This window comes from Rhineura floridana, chromosome 3 (assembly GCF_030035675.1).
Source record: "Rhineura floridana isolate rRhiFlo1 chromosome 3, rRhiFlo1.hap2, whole genome shotgun sequence".
NCBI classification, from domain to species: domain Eukaryota; kingdom Metazoa; phylum Chordata; class Lepidosauria; order Squamata; family Rhineuridae; genus Rhineura; species Rhineura floridana.
The window spans coordinates 175,938,905-175,957,353 of record NC_084482.1 but is presented as its reverse complement, the minus strand read 5'-3'; the positions used below and the strand labels follow the sequence as shown (position 1 = coordinate 175,957,353).

At 42.5% G+C, this 18,449-nt stretch overlaps 1 protein-coding gene across 17 annotated transcripts in view; it reads right to left on the bottom strand.

Annotated features, from left to right (window-relative positions):
• The window catches only part of FRMD4B (FERM domain containing 4B), a 349,437-nt gene that overhangs the window by 89,994 nt on the left and 240,994 nt on the right, over positions 1-18,449 (bottom strand). For all 17 annotated transcript variants that reach the window (XR_009761528.1, XM_061618643.1, XM_061618646.1 and 14 more), the window contains 4 exons: positions 11,769-11,852; positions 8,664-8,729; positions 7,682-7,739; positions 2,810-2,896 (listed from right to left, as the gene is read on the bottom strand). Coding sequence is in view for 16 of the 17 variants with exons in the window: in XM_061618643.1 (XP_061474627.1) it covers positions 2,810-2,896; positions 7,682-7,739; positions 8,664-8,729; positions 11,769-11,852 (295 nt within the window). In the remaining variant the exon portion in view is untranslated. The remainder of the gene's footprint in view (positions 1-2,809; positions 2,897-7,681; positions 7,740-8,663; positions 8,730-11,768; positions 11,853-18,449) is intronic.

The following is an 18,449-nucleotide window of genomic DNA, read 5'->3' as shown; positions in this document are numbered from 1 at the left end:
CATTTTCCATGACAGGCCTCCTGAACTCTCTTGCCCAGGAAGGTGTGCCCAGCCACTCTCTTTAAGGATGTTAAATTAATCTCAAACTTGGGTACTTTTTAAGTGGACCAAGCAACAAATGTAATTTTTACTTTTCTACAGAAGGCTAGTTTCTACACACACACACAAGCACGCACGCACGCACGCACATGCACACACACACACACACACACACACACTGCTGTCCTCCATCCAGATAACCAGGGGTGTGAGTCTGTGTAGAAACTAGACTCCAGTAGAAAGGCCAGATATACCACTCCTACACATACTCAGTTTGTATTCTGAACTGGCAGAGGCACCTAATGCCCATCAGCAAATGGTGCAGCTGGCAGAAAATGCATTTGAAAAGTTGACCTCTAAATGCTCTGGAGAGCAGAAGGAAGAGCAGAAAGAAGAGCAGAACAACCAGCTCCTGGCATGGACATACAGATAAAGCATATATTTTATTTATTTATTAGATTTGTATCCCGCCCTTCCTCCCAGTAGGAGCCCAGGATGGCAGAGCTGCTAGAGGTGCAGCTGGGTAAAGGAAAAAAGGTGCATTTTCCCTGCGGGATAGTCACTACATATACAGTAAAGCCTCCTTGCTACACCTAGCAGGGAAAATGAGATCTTCCAAACAACTACAGCACTTATTCCAGATGTTTACGATTTGCACAGGAATGAAGATGAGACTGTTCTTATACACATCATGTGCTCAGGAAGGAGAAAGGGGCCTATTAGGGGTGGCTGTGGAAAGCAGAGGGATAACACAGAGCCCTCTGCTTTGGCGAGGTGAGAGGTTTAGGGCTATTTTGTTCTGACAAGCAGTTTATGGTCCCAAAAGGTCTCGGCTTACCAAGCTATCCATCATAGGAACACTCTGAATTGACAGATGTTCACCTGACATGTCACTGGCACCTCACCGAGATGGATGAAGGATGACTTCCATGCACCTTTTAATGCAGATGTCATCATGGTGAACAGATACTTATTGCCTCCTTTCCAAAGTCCATGTTCCTGTATTTTTGACAGCAGATTGACACACAGAAAGTTAGTGTGCAAAATTTTCCCTGTCACTTCTCTCCATGGGCTGGAAAAGATTCAGATACTACCTTGCTGTGTGTCACAGAAGTAAGGCTAAGAAAGAAAGAAAAAGGAGGGGAGAGGAAAGGCAGCCCTAATGGAATGGATGCACAAACTAAACCACTGTTTGTGTAATGTAGTTGCCAGCACAGCTATAACCTTCCCCCATCACTGTAACTCCATGCAAGAAAATGCTGCTCTGGTTGAATTTCTGCCTCTCATACAGTACTATGTATTTATTTAAACATTTATAGACCACACATTTATAAAGATACAGCAAGGCAGTATACAACATAAAAACCAACATTACAATAAAAGCAACAATAAAAACATAATAAATACCGCCTGGTAAAAAGAAATTCACATTACAAAGGCCTGTCTGAAAAATACAGTTTTCAGAAGATATCTAAAAGTAGGCCAAAATACCCAAACAGAAGACTGCTGTGCTCAAGGTGGAGCATAAGGAATCAAGTGGTCCTTAAGGTACTTTTTGAAAAGGCACACAGAGCATGTCAGGAAAACCACTTAGCGACCCAATTTGCATGTAACATTAAGCCAAACCACAGCTAAGAGTAAATGTGTGAGCACGGGGACTCCCAGAGAGGAAATCACAGCTGCTTTGAGCTATGTCATGGTTTGGCTCAGTGTGTCATCCAAAACTCAGGCTCATGGCTTGTCTCACTCCAGACAAACCACGAGCTGTAACCAAGAACAAACCTTTGTTAACAGCTTGTAATTTGACTGGAGCATGAAAAACCACAAGCCTGGGTTAGGACAACCCCTATTCCCCTCACAGAGCTCAAATTCTCAAAGTGGTTCAACAATTAATTGCTCTGTCCCAGGGAACTCTGGGAACTGTAGCTCTGAGAGAGTAATAGGAGTCTCCTAACAACTCTCAGAACCCTTAACAAACTACAGTTCCTAAGATTTTTGGGGGAAAGCCATGACTGCTTAAAGAGGTATAATAGTACTTTAAATGTATAGTGCAGATGGGGCCTAGCTATCAAATGCCCTTTTTCAAAGCGATGTAAGGATTGTGAACTTTGCAAATAATATTACAAAACTTTGGGAAGAAAATGCTTTTTTCCTAAAAAAGACTGCTCTTTTTCAACACAGATATGGATAAGACTACATCATCCCTGAATGCTGGCCATGCTGGCTGGGGCTGATGGAAGTTGGAATCCAGCATCATCTGCAGGGCTACAGGTTCCTCAGCTCTGCCTTAAAGGATCAGTGCCACAGCAAACACACCCAGCAGAAAACAAAGTAAATGCTGAATTGCTTTAGTTTCAAAGATAATCTCAGGAGGATTACAAAAAAATTATGTTTTCCATGCTACCATCAACAAGAAGGCCCAACAAAAAGTTTCTCTTCCATATCTTTCATTTTATTGAACCAAATAAGGAAACAACACCCTTGAAAACAACCCTTTTAATTCTTTTCCAAAATGAAATTTCCACATTCCACGTGCATCAGAACACAGCCTCCTAAGGGAAATGCTGGTGCACATTAACTGCCAGCACCTTTCCTTATCTGAACAAGGAGGAACATTCCTTCTTCAAGATATACGCTTCATTCACGTCAAAACAATTTTTACTGGATCTAGTTCTTTCACTGAACAGAAGAACACTTTGCTAAACATCTATTTTATTGTGTTGTATTCACATCTATGTATTACAAAGTGCGTGCACGCACACAGTCTTACTTTTCTAGGCTTGACTTTATCTTGTAAATCGTACTGGCCAATTCCTTTATAACTGATCCCAAGCCACCATGGGATTCCTTGTTTATCCTGTAGAAGAGAAGAATACAAGTGGTGAAGCCTAAGTAAGAGTCAAGAACTGCACCGTTAATATAACATTTAACTACTTCATTCTGTAACAAGTATCTGCAGGTTAGGGAGACAGAAGACAGTTCTTTGTTAGCACACCAGCTGAGCAAGGATTATTGTTTAAAGTGGTCAGCCGTTCCTTTCCCAGCTGGAAGATGCTGTGCAAACAGGCAGAAAGCAAAAAAGAAGAGAAGTTGCATTCCTTGAAACAGTGGCTACAGGCGGGGCACAAGTGGTGGAAAATCTGTGGGCAGTAAAACAACAACAATAAAAGATTTGACAAGCGGCATGTCCAAAGTACAGCTGCACTAGGTCAGTGTTGAAAGGAAAAAATGGGCTATGTACACACACGGCACAGTCCTATACATGTTTACTCAGAAGTAAATAAAGCTGCACTTAAGACTGCCGTTTATCCTACATAAATTACTTTTCATGCAAGTATGAAAGATGCACAGAAAGGAAGTGGGTCAAAGAATAGCTGTTTACTGCACAAATGACATGATGGGACTGTGTAACCTTTCTAGTTTGGTTCTTCTTCAGGCAAGGAAATAATAAAATAAAGCGTTATACATTGTTTCCGTAATCTTGACAACAAGCCTATGATGCAGATTATTAGTATTATCTGCCTATTGCAGATGAGAGGCTAAGAAACTGTGGCTTGTCTAAGGCTACCAAGTGAGTCCATAGCAGAAGCAGACTACGGCTTTCTGGTTCACAGCTCAGTCTCTTAGCCACTGGATTGCTGTTGCAAACTCTGCTTTTTCAACAGCTGCATTATGAACATATTGACAGTGTGGAAAGGAGAGCTCTATGAGAACTGTATGCTTGCATAGGTTCATCAAGAATGTTTTGGACCATAACATTTATATATAAAGCATGTGTGATGTGAACAAACTACTTCATATTGTATTCATTTAAATTATAGATCTCTGCCCAAGGACATGGCATATGTTTATTTATTTATTTATTATAGTCTTTTGTTGTGTTGTGCTTGGGACCATGCAAGTGTCTTATTCCTATGCTGAAAAATATGAGTAAAAAGTATTTTTTAAAAATAAATAAAAGTCATTCCCTCTTTGCATTTTGTCTACCTGTGGAGGAGGGGGGCATAACCATAATCACTGGCCATGGTTCCAATGTCCATGCATTTCATGGGATGTCTGAGAAGTATGACCTATGTCTCTACCTGTGCCCAGCATGTGTTATAAATTCTGATCACAGAGAGCACCTGATTGCATGGAGTGCTTATGTGCATATGCATCGGCACCCCTTTTCAGATGTGCTACGAAACATGTGGATGTTAGGTGAGGGCCCAGCTGCTGTGGTCCTACTCTGCCTTGTGCCACATGCAGAGTAAACACACTAGGGGAACCTGAATGGGCTGAAAGTGACTGACAGAACAGAGATCAGATTATCTAGTTTTGCCTGATATAATCAGGGGCATCTTTTTAATCAATCGAAAGGTTTTCAACCAACTAACCAACTAATACTGCAACAATATGTATGTATATACAAGACATTTTATGAAAGTAAGTATGTGACTGACAAAACAAAGACCTTAAAATTATTTTGTTAAACTTTTCACCTTCCCTGCACCAGCGCAAGAGATTTTAGTACCTGAGGTGTGTGGCTGCGCTGCCACGGCCATCCTCCCACTCCTCTGCTTCCCCCCCACCCCCTCATTCCTATTCCTCCTCTTCTTTCCCTTTGCCTATGCTTCTTGTTCTTTTCTTGCCACATTCAAGGGAGTACTGCTGGCAATTTCTCTGTCACCCCCTCCAATGTGAAAGGCACTCTCCTGGCCACCTGGCCCAGAATGCTTCATTCTGAGGAAGGACCCACTTCCTCACAGTGAGGCAGGGAGGAGAAAGAGGAATGGGCAGCAAGCCTAACCTAGCTAGATAGGTGGTCAGCCGGTTGCACGAACAGCAACAAGAGGGTGAGAAGGTGAGTGGGCCATCCAGGTAAATTGGGGGGGGGCAGCATCACATCCACACCGCTTGAGCCAGTTGTCTCACTCTGCCTCTTGATTGAGCTGGGTCTGCAACTTTCACCTTCACCAGTTACACAGCTACATTAGGAATGAAGGTGGAAATGGAAATGTTTTACAAAATAATTTTAGATGTGTCTGCTTTAGCATCACTTATTTACATAAAACTTTCTCAGTTTTATAGATTGCACCATGCCAAATCTCCAGAGTCCAATTAATGCAGTCCAGACCTTACATACACACATGCGTAGAGCCACCCACACAATTAGCACAATATAAGTAGCAGCTATTCTGTCTACTCTTTTCTTTCTAATCTGGGTATGGGCCACGCCTACTGTACTATGGACATATTTACTGACCGCACTCTATATGCTGTTTGTCTGGAGTCTTCCACCTCTAAGTACTCAATGTCTCAGGGGTGGCACTTGTAACTGAAGTACTTAGTTGACCTCCACTAATGCATTATTACAGAACCACGTAGCTCTCTAATATTAGTCCTCACAACAGGTTACATTAGGACACACAGAGAACCTTAGGAACAAAGTAAACATGACTGGGATCCCTTGGCATTTTTTTCTTAATTACAATAAGCAGCGAGGCAATTTGGATCAGGGGCAACATTCATGGGGAAGTGTTAACCCCTTCCGTGGCTGTTTTTTCTTCCTTCCTTCCTTCCTTCCTTCCTTTGCAAAAGAAAAAGATGTTAGAAGAGGCAATAATGGATCTTCCATGTTACTTTTAGTTGGGTCCTAAGAATACATTTTTGTTTGAAAAGAAGCTTCTACCATATATATGGGACTTATTGTCGGTGATTTGTTGAAATCTCCACAGGAAATCCCTGTGTGAAATCTGAGAGCTGATCCTGACACTGCAAGAGTACCAAAATAATATCCAAAGGTTTGAACTGTCCTTGCTATAGACATGAACCTGAAAAATCTAATCAAGCCTTAAAACACAGAGAAATCAATTACCTTGTTCAAAAGGGAGCTGAGGTACTGAGCCACCTGTTATTACAGGAAGCAGATTGCAGTATTTAGATATGAGATGGTTTATACTTTTATATGGTTTTTTTTTAATGTGACCTTGCTCTAAAATTGCTTGCAATGAAGGGCAAGGTATAAATTTTATAAATAAATAAAAAGTCATCACTCAAAAACTGATTGCATTTTCTTTTTGAAAGATGGCACCAGGTTCCTATCATTCGGTTTCAGGGTATGCTCTGAAGGCACATGAGGCCACCACCTTGCTGAAGCTAAGCAGGTCTGGGACTAATCAGTGCCTGGATGGGTAACCACATGTATACTGTGTTGAATTCCATGATAAATGAAAGGCACTATATAAATGTAAAAATTAAAAAAATGCAGGACTGCTATTTCCAGCATGCATCATATCCACCAATCTGGCAGTCTCCCGTCATCCATGTAAATGTTGGATATATTATTACAATTAATTGAGATCTAAGTTGACACCTCCTAACCGTTCGCCATAGCCTGTATCTTTAAGACTTAGGAGGCCAATCCAGTATGTAGCAGACAGGCACTTTGAGGCTTAGGTCAACTGGGAGTTTGCAGGCTTCCAGTGTGGCATAGAGGTTAGAGTGTTGGAATTCATAGCCATGAAGCTCACTGGGTGACCTTGGGCCAGTCACTGCCTGTCAGCTTCAGAGGAAGGCAATGGTAAACCCCCTCTGAATACCGCTTACCATGAAAACCCTATTCATAGGGTCACCATAAGTCGGAATCGACTTGAAGGCAGTCCAGTGCAGCACATGATATATTTCTAGCATGGCCTCCTTGGTACTGAAGAAACACAACGCTGCTCCTATCCTTGTACTGTCATAAGCGGCCCTTACAATTAAGGCTGAATTAATTCAGATTTACTTCTGAGTAGACATGCATAACTAAAGCTGCGTTTATGTAACGTTCTAGTTGTGCTTGGTCCCAAATGTACAGTTTAATCCCTCAGTCCTAACCATGTTTACTCAGAGGTAAGTCCCATCAATTTCAGTAGGATTTACTTGTGAGTATGGATGCTTAGCTCTGCAGCCTAAACTTCCTTTTGAAACACACATGTAATTCTTCTTTGTGTACTTTTTTCACTATTAAGAAGCTGAGAATTCTGCAAAGTTCAGAAGAAAAAGCCAGAAAAGCAGAGGTAAAGATTTTACAAACTACATTTTCATCACTTTAGAACAATCTTTGTTATGTTCCCTGTCCTGTTCTTTTTTGTTGTTGTTGCTGTTGTGGTAAAAAACAAACAAGCCCTTGATTAAAAATGCAGTTTCTCTGAAGAAATATCAAACTTCTTAAGTGCTAGAAATAGTTGCTTTTCTAAATTGAATTAAAAACAAAATTAGTTCTTGGTTGAATTAAAGCAACAGCAGTTAACCTATGGCCCTCCAGATGTTGTTGACTCCAATTTCCATCACCCCAGCCAACATGGCCAATGGCCAGGCATGACAGAGGCTGTAGTCAAACAATACCTGGGTAGCACTAGAGTGGGGAAGGTCGGTGTACTTTCACTGGCAGTGGCTTTCCAGGGCTTCAAATTGAAGTCTTTTCCATCACTGGCTACCTGCTCCTTTTACATGGAGATGCCAGAGGCTGAACCTGAGACCTTCTGCATGCCAAGCACATGCTCAACCACTGAGCGACGGTCCTCTTTCCCTCCTGCTTTTTTCAGGGAAACTGCTCTTTCAAAACTCCAGCACCATATAATAAGCAAAAGATTCCAGTTCTCTTCCAGCAGTCACTAACCTTTACTCCATAATAATGGACTCCATAAGTAGGCAGAGCTTCAACCACTTTCATGTACCTATACAGACAGATGCAAGTCAATGGATCATATCTACTGTGAAGTCCTCTCTTAAAACATATTCTCTGACTAATTTTAGATTCCTATTTAAGATTTTTTTTTACATAACAACAGAGGCTTCTCTCCCCCCCCTTATGTTTAGAATGGACCAGTCAACAGCTATGTTTGAAGTATGTTTACTAATGAGTTCAAGCAAAGCAACAACTACATGATCAAATGTCAAAAGAGCTCAGTGAAATGGAATTAGTGTGGTTTCCCTTTAAAAAACACACACAAAAATCCCTAAAACCTTAAGCCATCAATTGTGCGGTGAATTTGCCAGGTGCTCACCCTGTTCCGCTTGTCTGCATAACAGCTGAACTCCATTAAAAACTTGGCTCCAATTATATGTGGCTAAGCTCTCAACAGTACAACTCTGAACTATTTTCCAAGTTTAGCTAAAATGCGTGTTATGTTTTTCTGAATACACTTCCATGGTAAATATAGCCAACCTGGCTTTATGATAGAAATTTGAATAATCAAGTACACATAACATCAGAGATATAACCAGGAAATGAGATTTAACCATCCAAGGACCCATTAATATAATTTTCAGTTGTTTACACGGCATTAGCTGTTGGATCAGTTCCTGGTTAGGCTCCAGGTTATGAAAGGCATTCTGGAATTCTCAGGATAAAAGCAGTGGTGGTACTGGTAGAAATGGAGGGGGTATTTGGGAATGCAGGGAGTCGATCCAAAGATCTTCTGGATTGTAGAAGGCTGACAGGACCAAAACAGACATCTATGCAAGCTATCTGCATACTGAAAAGTGGCATGCTTGCCATCACTGACCTCCAACCAAGCATCATGTCAACAGAACAGATCATTAGTGAAGCCCCTTCTGCACTCCACCTCTCCCCACAAATAGCCAAGTGAAACACTTACCGAACAATCGCTTGTCCTCTCGTCAGACCCTTATTTTTCACATAATGTTCAATGACTCTGTCCTCACTGTGGAACAAGCAGAATAGTTAGACAGAATTATTTTATACTGAAGAATGTTTGATGGTGCTCAGAAAACCATTCAATACACACAAAAGCCATTCCAGTGAGAATCTCTGTAAAGCTTACACTGCTCATTCAAGAACTGTTACACAGAATGGAACTATGTGTGTGTTTCTCTAGATTGTAGTTAATCCTGCTATACTGCACACACCACTGTAGAATGTCCCATTGCTAACATGGAAGCACTGAATATGTTAAAACATGTTTAACTGTTTTGTAAGCAGTCATCACAGCAAAGCTGACATTTAGCAAAAGCAGATGGCACTATGTCAGTAGGCTGGGCCTCCCTACCTCATCACTTATCACTGTGGTGAGAACTTGCAGATAAAAATGGGCAGAGTTACATCAGTAGGGGTAGCCAAACAAACATGTCAGAAAACTGCCTATACTATATGTCAAAGATACACATCTGTGGGAAAATTTATAGAAGTTGTTGAGAAGAACCCTGCTGGATCAGACCAAAGACCCATCTAGTACAGGATCCTGTTCTCTCATCAGCCAACCAGATGCCTCTGAGAAGCCCATAAGCAAGACATGAGTGTGATCATACTCTCCCACTTGTGTTCCCCAGTAACTGGTATTATCACCTTGGATAATGGAGGTAATATAGTCATTACGACTAATAGCCACTGATAGCCTTATGCTCCAGTTGTTAAAGACAACTAGAAAAGGCATCTAGAAAAAATAGATGGCCAGTAGCTGCTTATAAGACATTTTGGCCTGGATCCAGAGTTTCTGTGAGCTGAACTCTGCTCAAGGGATGCTCCTGCTAGAGAAAGAGGAGAGGTGTTTTTTTGCCAATTCCTCTTTCCCTGCAGTCCCTGAAAAGCTGCTCAAAAGGGTTGGGAGATCCTCTGGAATAATGTAGGAGGTGGCATGGACAGCTGCCGCAGGGAATGAATGAATATCACCTCCTCACCTCTTCCTTCAGCAGGACCATCCCATGAGCAGAATTCAGCTCACAGAACCTGTGGTTCTAGGCCAAAATGTCTTACAAGCTGCTACTGGCTACGTATTTTTCTAGTAGGACTCCTCTTCCCTGGCTGCTATCCTACAAATGCTGCTTCAATCGTACTGATGTTAATGCTTATCTATGTATGGAAGTACAGCTATTGTAAATGATCTATGAATTTCTCCCTTACAGCTAGGGATTTCATACTGAGGCTTGAGTTTATGAAGATGAATTACCACCATGACAAGAATGGACGATGAAGCAAACAATTGTCATGGGAAGTAATAGTTACTCTTTGGCCTGTGCTAGGTAGACCTCATCTGGAACACTATGTCCAGTTCTGGGTGCCACACTTTAAGAAGTATGAAAACAAACTTGAACAGGTTCAGAGGAGGGCAACAAAGGAAAGGTTGAAGGAAGTGGGTATATTTAGTTTAGAGAAGACTGGGGAAGGAGGCAGGACATAACAGGCTCTCTTGAAGGGCTCTCACATAGAAGCAGGCCTAGATGTAATTGGGCCTAAGTTAAAGCAGGGTAGATTTCAGTTTAACATTAGGAGAAACATCTTGATGGTAACAGCAGCTTGACAAAGGAGCTGGAGGTTTTCAAGCACAGGCTGGGAATGATCTAGCTCTGGATTTCCTCTGCTGAGCAAGGAGTTGAATTAGATGGCCAAGAAGCCCTCCCCCTCATCTCTATTATTTTCCCCCTCCATCTCTGTGTTTCACTCAGTGGGTTTAATTTCAGCTAAAAAAAAGTCAAGATGAACATTACCTCAAAAAAGCTCAAAAACAGCTCCATTTTGTGAACACACCATGTGTCAGAAGCTGCTAGCATTTGTTCAGGACCACATTTGGATATCCAGGTTGCCATTGGCAAGCCATTTAACTACTAGAACATGGTCTCTGAATTGTCTCAAAAATCTCAGTTTTACTTAAATCCTACATATGTTTAATTCAGAAGTAAGCCCCTTTGAGTTGTGTGGCACTCAGTCCCACATAAGCATGTACAGCATTGCAGCCCAAGTTTATTTTGGAGAGATTAGCTTGTGAAAGTCAATTTCTTTAAACTGGTCACATGCTGAACTACAATTTTCTTAAACTTTGAAACTCTTCTTTAACACTGAACCTGGATTCAGAAAACTTTGGCAGCATTTAGATTAAAGACATGCATGCTATTTGTTCGTCAGCTTCTTAAACAATTAGTAGCAGGAAGGAAAGTTCAACAACCTCATAAAATATTTGCATGGATTTTATTTAGGGTGTCGATGTGCTGGACAGTGTTAGATGAGCCAGGAAAACCTGATTTAAACCACTGCTCAGCGGTGAAGGTAAACTTGGGCAAGGCACTGTCAGACCAAAGTTACTTTGCAGGGTTGTTATGAAGGTAATATGGGGGGGGGGAGAGAAGAGAACAAATGGCTTGGAGCCAGAGTTCCTTTGAGTGAAACTCTCCTTACAGAATACTCACAAAGGGGGCGGGGAGGGAATTTTGCCCAATTCTTCCTCCTTCCTATATTATTGTTGTTGTTGTTGTTGTTGTTGTTGTTAGTTGTTGTGTTTATATCCTATATTTTCTCCAAGGAGCTCAAGGTGGAATACATGGTTCTCCCACTCCTCATTTAATCCCCACAACAACCTTGTGAGGAAGGTTAGGCTGAAAGGCAGTGGCCCAAGGTCATCCAGTGAGCTTCATGGCTGAGTGGAGATTTGACCTCTGTCTCCCACGTCCTAGTCCAACACACTAACCACTATACCACACTGACTCTCTTCCTGTAGCCCCATGTGACCCTTGAAAAGTTGTTCAAGAGTGTTGGGGAACCTTCTAGAATAGCATGGGAGGTAGGGTGGTGGGCTGTACCAGGGTATATAAAACTCAGACAAAATTGTCTCCCCCCACACACACACTTTCATCCAGTAGAAGTCCTTCCATTCACCGAAGGGTCACCATGGCTCCAGCCCTTCAAATGCTGATTAGAGAAAGGCAGGATAGAAGAGTGATAGACAAGTGAAACAAAAATAAATGTGTCTTACCAAAAGGCAAGCGACGGGTGTTCCTGCAGTGTCTTGGTAGGAAAGACAGGCAAGTTCTTTAGATCTTTTCTTGTGTTTTCATCACTTAAAACAAGACACAAACAGAAGAAAGGGAAAGTGTTACTATCTCGGAATCGGAAAGATCATCGCATTGGTTTTAGCAAAAGGGGGTTGAGTTTTCATCACTCAGAAGCGGGTACATTCATAGTGTTCTCCAGCTGTCATAGCAACGTAATCCTATAGGCCTTCTTGCATGACAATTCCAAACAAAAGAAGTAGACTTACATTACTATTCTGATTAGGACCACAGTGCAACTGAGGAAATCCAGTGGCTGAAGAAAAAGAACTGTGAATATTCTTTGCAGCCAATAAACAACCCCCCATATTATCTACGTGAAAACAGCTCTTAAGATTCCTTAGGCAAATTTGATTCAACTTTTAGATTTTTTTTAAAAAGCAGCTAGTTGTGAGAAAGAAAAGAAGGAAAGAAGACAGGGGAGAGAAAAGTTAAAAGAAATTGTAACTTGGCCCAGGATGTAGGGACTGGGCAGATATCCATTTAATTATTTTAAGAAGACAAAAAGGCCTGTGCGGGTGCTGGCAAAAAAAGAAAAGAAAAATGGGCAATAGTTTCTGTTTATAGGCTTAATAAGGCCAATCAGTTTCTATGGGATTTCTGCATGCTTTAGCAGAGCTCAGCATCCACCAACATGACTTTTCTATATGAAGAACTCATTGAGGTTCCTGAGTCATTAACACATGCCTTGGTTTCCCAATGGAGTAAGCTGAAGTGTAACTTCTTATAAAAGGTGCCTCATTCTTGTTCAAACTAGGCTGCAGAATTCACAGCATCCTTAAATAATTTAGCACAGGAGAGAATCACACCTCCCTAACCCTCTCTTGGCAAAATGTCTTTGTAGACATGTATCTGCCAACAGAACATAGAAGGATTTCCTAAGAGTGTGATAGCTCCGGGAGCAAGAAACCTCAGGCCTGGGAGCCAAGTGCAGCCCCCCAGACCGTACCCCTCACCCGCTCTGCTGCTCCCCCTTCTTGAATGTTTTTGCTTGGCTGGAATGTCTCCTTGAACTGTGAGAATACCTCTTGCTTGCTTGGATGGGGGATAGAGGGTGTGTGTGCGTAGAAACCTCTGACTTTTGTCTGGCTGGAATGTAGCACACAGAACAAAGGTAAGATTCACATATGTTGCTCCACCCACTTTTGGTTCTGGCCCCACTCATCACTGACAAGTTGTCCCCAGAAGGTTGCTCATGAGGGAATGTGAGCCTTGGGCTGAAAAAGTTCCTCACTCCTGCAACAGCATAATAGTCCCACCAGTTAAAACAGCTAGACTGGTGAGAACTAGGGAGAGGGCTTTTTCAAATAGAAGAAAAAAGACAACATTGGCATGTTGCCGTTCTATAATTCAGCGGACACACCTGCTGGTACATTTACAGGGGGAAGGCCAAATAAGCAAAAATCACCCCCCTTTCTGCCAGTGGGTACAACCTGTGAGCGGAGTTTTGTTGACAGGAACATAGGATCCAAGCCATTATTTTAACATTTCCAATAAATGAAAAAAATGTACACAGAGTGTGAATGTGTGTGTGTGTGTGTATGAACGTGTGTTGTGGGGTGCATATGAATATGTATACCCACACATACAAATATACTTTCTGAGATAACAAAAATGTGTAATTCCAACTGTAGTCCTTTAGTGTGAGTACTACTACAGGAAATAAAGGGCTTCTATTTCATCTGCCAAGGTGTGAAAATTGGAGGGAGAAATATCAATAATTTAAGATATGCAGACGATACCATACTACTAGCAGAAAACAGTAATGATTTGAAACGAATGCTGATGAAAGTTCAAGAGGAAAGCACAAAAGCAGGACAACAGCTGAACGAATGACAACAGAAGATTTATGTAACTTTACAGTTGACAATGAGGACATTGAACTTGTCAAGGATTATCAATACCTTGGCACAATCGTTAACCAAAATGGAGACAACAGTCAAGAAATCAGAAGAAGGCTAGGACTGGGGAGGGCAGCTATGAGAGAACTAGAAAAGGTCCTCAAATGCAAAGATGTATCACTGAACACCAAAGTCAGGATCATTCAGACCATGGTATTCCCGATCTCTATGTATGGATGTGAAAGTTGGACAGTGAAAAAGCGGATAAGAGAAAAATCAACTCATTTGAAATATGGTGTTGGAGGAGAGCTTTGCGCATACCATGGACTGCGAAAAAGACAAATAATTGGACGTTAGAACAAATTAAACCAGAACTACCACTAGTAGCTAAAATGATGAAACTCAGGTTATCATACTTTGGACACATCATGAGAAGACATATTCACTAGAAAAGATAATAATGCTGGGAAAAACAGAAGGGAGTAGAAAAAGAGGAAGGCCAAACAAGAGATAGATTGATTCCATAAAGGAAGCCACAGACCTGAACTTACAAGATCTGAACAGGGCGGTTCATGACAGATGGCTATTGGAGGTCGCTGATTGATAGGGTTGCCATAAGTCATAATCGACTAGAAGGCACATAACAACAAAAAAATTCATCTGCCAGTTCTCACCAGAATCTAGGTACATGTGTTACAACCACAGAGCAGGCCTATTATAGTCCAGTGCCTTCAGGGCAAATAGCTATTGATGACAAGAAAGTAGATCTCCAAGGAGATTCTCCTAGGGGTTATAGCCATCCTGATGTGGTGGAAAAGTTCCTTTCTGACCTCAAATATTGTCAAGTTCTGTGTTTTCTGAACAAAACTCATCCAGAGAGTTATTCCAAAAGAAAATTATATCAGGTACAACTCCTATGGGCTGTTCACATGTGCACGTTCATCACTTGAAGACTGCAATATTAAGCAAAGCAATGTTTTTGCTTTTGTGAATGGGCCATCATGGCTATAACATCACACACAGAACCTTCACATCTCCTCAGACATCTCACAACATAAAGAGTTTTAATGGATTGTGCTAAAACTTTCAGCTGGCAGTATTCTAGTGTACAATAATCAAACGTATATATGAATAATCAAACCAAATCATGTTACCCAATATTCTCAGGCTCCTCCATAGTGGCTCACCACCAAGAGGTTAATATACATTCACAAAACACTCATGACAAGCTACTGTGCCCTAGCCCTAGTTTGCCATTTAGGAACCATAGGCAAAAAGTCACGGACAGCAAACAACTTCTGCATATTAAATGAAGATGCAAACCATTGCTAAAGGGTTTTCTCCTTTTAAAAAAGTCCAGGGTTGGGGACTATAGACTCCTTAGGCTGAAAAATATTTGAAGATCAGCTAGGTTTCAATCCCTTGTCCAGTGCAGGATCACCTTCACTTAACCCAACATTACCCAGATGACAATGTGTGTCATACAAAGCACACAAGTGAACAAGGAGCATCGTGTCCAGGGAACCTACAGGCAGGGCATAGTTTGCTTGGGAAATAATCAAAATGGATTCAGTAAGCGAGCCAAGTGATGTGCTATGGATGAAAGTAAAAAATGCACAATGTCAATATTACCTAAGGAAAAGCTTTTCCCCTCATTGCAAATGAGTGTAAATGCAAAGATGCATGCACAACACTACAAATTATATGTGTTTTCACCCCCAGAGTAATAGAACTTCAGGGTTGGAAACACTACCCACCTCACCTTTAGCCACTTATCCCCTATCGCCTCAGCTTCATCTGCCAATGTATTTGGCTCAGGTTGGATTCATCTGCAGTTCAGATCATTGTTCAAAATCCAGTCCAGGGAGACTACAACCAGAAGGAGAGTCTATTAGCTGTAGCATCTGGCAAGATGGCAAGGAGTGTAGGGAAAAAATAAAGAAAATCCCCTTCTTGTTTTTGGTCTGAGAATATTTTGTGTCAATTGTTTGTATTAATTATTTTAAAATGTAAACCACCTTGGGTGCCTTTGCTGAAAGGTGGTAGATAAAATGCAGTAAATAATATAATCAGTTGATGATGGCATCGTAATGAACAATGAGCTGGTTCTCATGACACGGTATATAACAATGTTTATAACAAATAAATAAACTACTAACTATAAATGTAAGAAGAGCCTACTGGATCAAGCCAATGGCCCATCGATAGTCCAGCATCCTGTTCTCACAGTGGCCAACCAGATGCCCTTGAAAAGCCCACAGGCAGGACCTGAGTGCAAGAGAACTCTCTCCTCCTGCGGTTTCTGGCAACTGCTTTTCAGTATACTACCACAGACTATGAGTGGAAGAGCACAGTCATCATGGCTAATAGCCTTTGATAGCCTTATCCTCCATGAATTTTGTCTAATCCTCTTTTAAAGCCATCCAAGTTGGTGGCCATCGCTGCCTCTTGTGGGAGCAAATTCCATAGTTTAACTATGTGTTGCATGAAGAAGTACTTTCTTTTGTCTGTCCTTAATCTTCCAACATTCAGCTTCATTAGATGTCAGAGAGTTCTAGTGTTATAAGAGAGAGTAAGCCAAAGTATGATTTAGCAAGACTGGGCACATGCAGGTTTGTTTTTTGCCACAGCTCTTGGCTAGTGAGGAGACAGCTTAACCACAAATCCTGATTCGGATGATATGTTAAACCAGTGGTTCCCAACTTGGGGGCCGCAAAGTAACCCAGAGGGGCCGCAAACAGTAGAGAAATGAATTATTATTATTATTATTATTAAAAAAAACCATCATTCCCTGGACACTGTCTGCTCCCCACTGCTGCTGCAGACGACACCTACCCCTTGCTCCAAACAAAAGGGGAAGACTTTTGCTGAAGTGCCAGAGCATCTTTCAGGTGCGCCAAAGGCAGGCATCTGCCTATAAAACATGTGGCAGATGCCAATGGAGGCAGAGGGTGGAGCTACCAGGAAGAAGAGGAGATTACTATCACTAACTCCCGTCTCCTCGCACTGCCACTGCTGATGACACCCTTACTCATAATGAGAGGAGAGAGCTTTTCGTGAAGCAAAAAGAAGCAATGCTGCAAGGAAAGGCTGTTTTCCTCCTTCCTTCCTGGCAGCCAGCCTGCCTGCCTTTCTTGGCTCCTGATTCACTGCCATCTCCTTTTAAAAATTATTCTTATTTGTGAGGCCGCCCAGATCTCGGCTTTGGCCCAGATGGAGCCAAGGAGCAATGAGGAAGCTCAGGACTTGCTCGCCCCCAATCTCTGAGACTAAATGTGTGTGTGCCAGTGTCCCCCCCTTTCTTCCACCTACACTCGTTCCCCCCAATCTCTGTCTCCAAGATGCTGCAGCTGTTGAGGGCTTCCCCCCTCCCACATGCCTAAATGCATGCACGCCTGCAAATGCTTGCAGGAGGGGCAGGTGTGTTTGTGTGTGCGTACACTGATCTGTCTTCTGCTCCACTCTCATTCCCCAAGTGCACACTAACCAAATCATCAGCTGTGATGATCATCCCAAGGCCCAAAGCACTAACCTCTCTACTCAGTCTATCCATCCTGTGTTCACAGTCTAGCATCCACACCACTACCACATTGCTGCTTTTTTATTATTGCTGTTGTTACTGTTGTTGTTGTTTTAAAAAAGCTCAGCAGGCTGGCTGAGGCTGGGGTCCACATCCTGCAGCTGAAATGTATTTGTATATTTAACTCATTATTGACTTTCTTCCTGGTAGCTCCATCCTCAGCCTCCTTTGGCATTTGCCACGTGTTTTATAGGCAGATGCCTGCCTTTGGCACACCTAAAAGATGCTCTGGCAGTTCAACAAAAGTCCTCCCCTCTTGTTTGGTGCAAGGGGGAGGTGTTGTCTGTAGCAGCAGTGGGGAGCAGACAGTGTCCACGGAATGAAGACTTTAAAAAAATCATTTCTTTACTGTGTGCGGCCCCTCTGGATTACTTTGCGGCCCCCTTGTGGGTCACAGCCCCCAGGTTGGGAACCACTGCTCTAGATTACTGAGAGCCTGACACCTTCAGGGATTTTAGCCTGCTTAACGTTATTTTAATAGGTCAGTAAAGATCCTTTTATTGCTTGGGACATAGGCAGGTAATAGCAGATTTTAACTGGGTGCTCTTGGTGCTATTGCCTTACTATTTGGTCCTTCCTGCTGTTTCTATTGTTGCTGGTTTTGTGTTGTATTTGTTTTTTCATTGCCCTTATCAGGGAGTTGGTTTGACTTCATTCATCTTGTGGGTGTATTGTTTGTTAACAGGGCCGGCCCCAGACATGCTGGGGCCCTTGCGCACCAGCTTGCCCTGGGCCCTGGCACGCATGTGCGCACGCACACATACACACGTGCGCGCACCCAGGGCCAGCCCCAGACACACTGGAGCCCTTGGGCAAAAGCCTGCCCCAGCGCTCCCCTTCTGCGACTCGCGCACGGCGAGAGCTTCTGGGCTGCACCATTCCCTTCCTTAACTTACCATGTTCTGCGGTTGCACACGCAGCGGTGCCCTTAAGAAAGATGGTGGCTGAGGTTTCCCTAAGGAGCTGAATCCTCTGCCGCCATCTTGGTTCATGGCAGGGATGTGAGTGCACAGCACGCATGCATACCATCAGCCAAGATGGCAGCAGAGGCTTCAGCCCCTTAGGAAAACATCAGCCGCCATCTTTCTTAAGGGCACCGTTGCGTGCACAACCGCAGAACAAGGTAAGTTAAGGAAGGGAATGGCGGAGCCCCAAAGCTCTGCAATCCGCGGCAGCGATCCTGC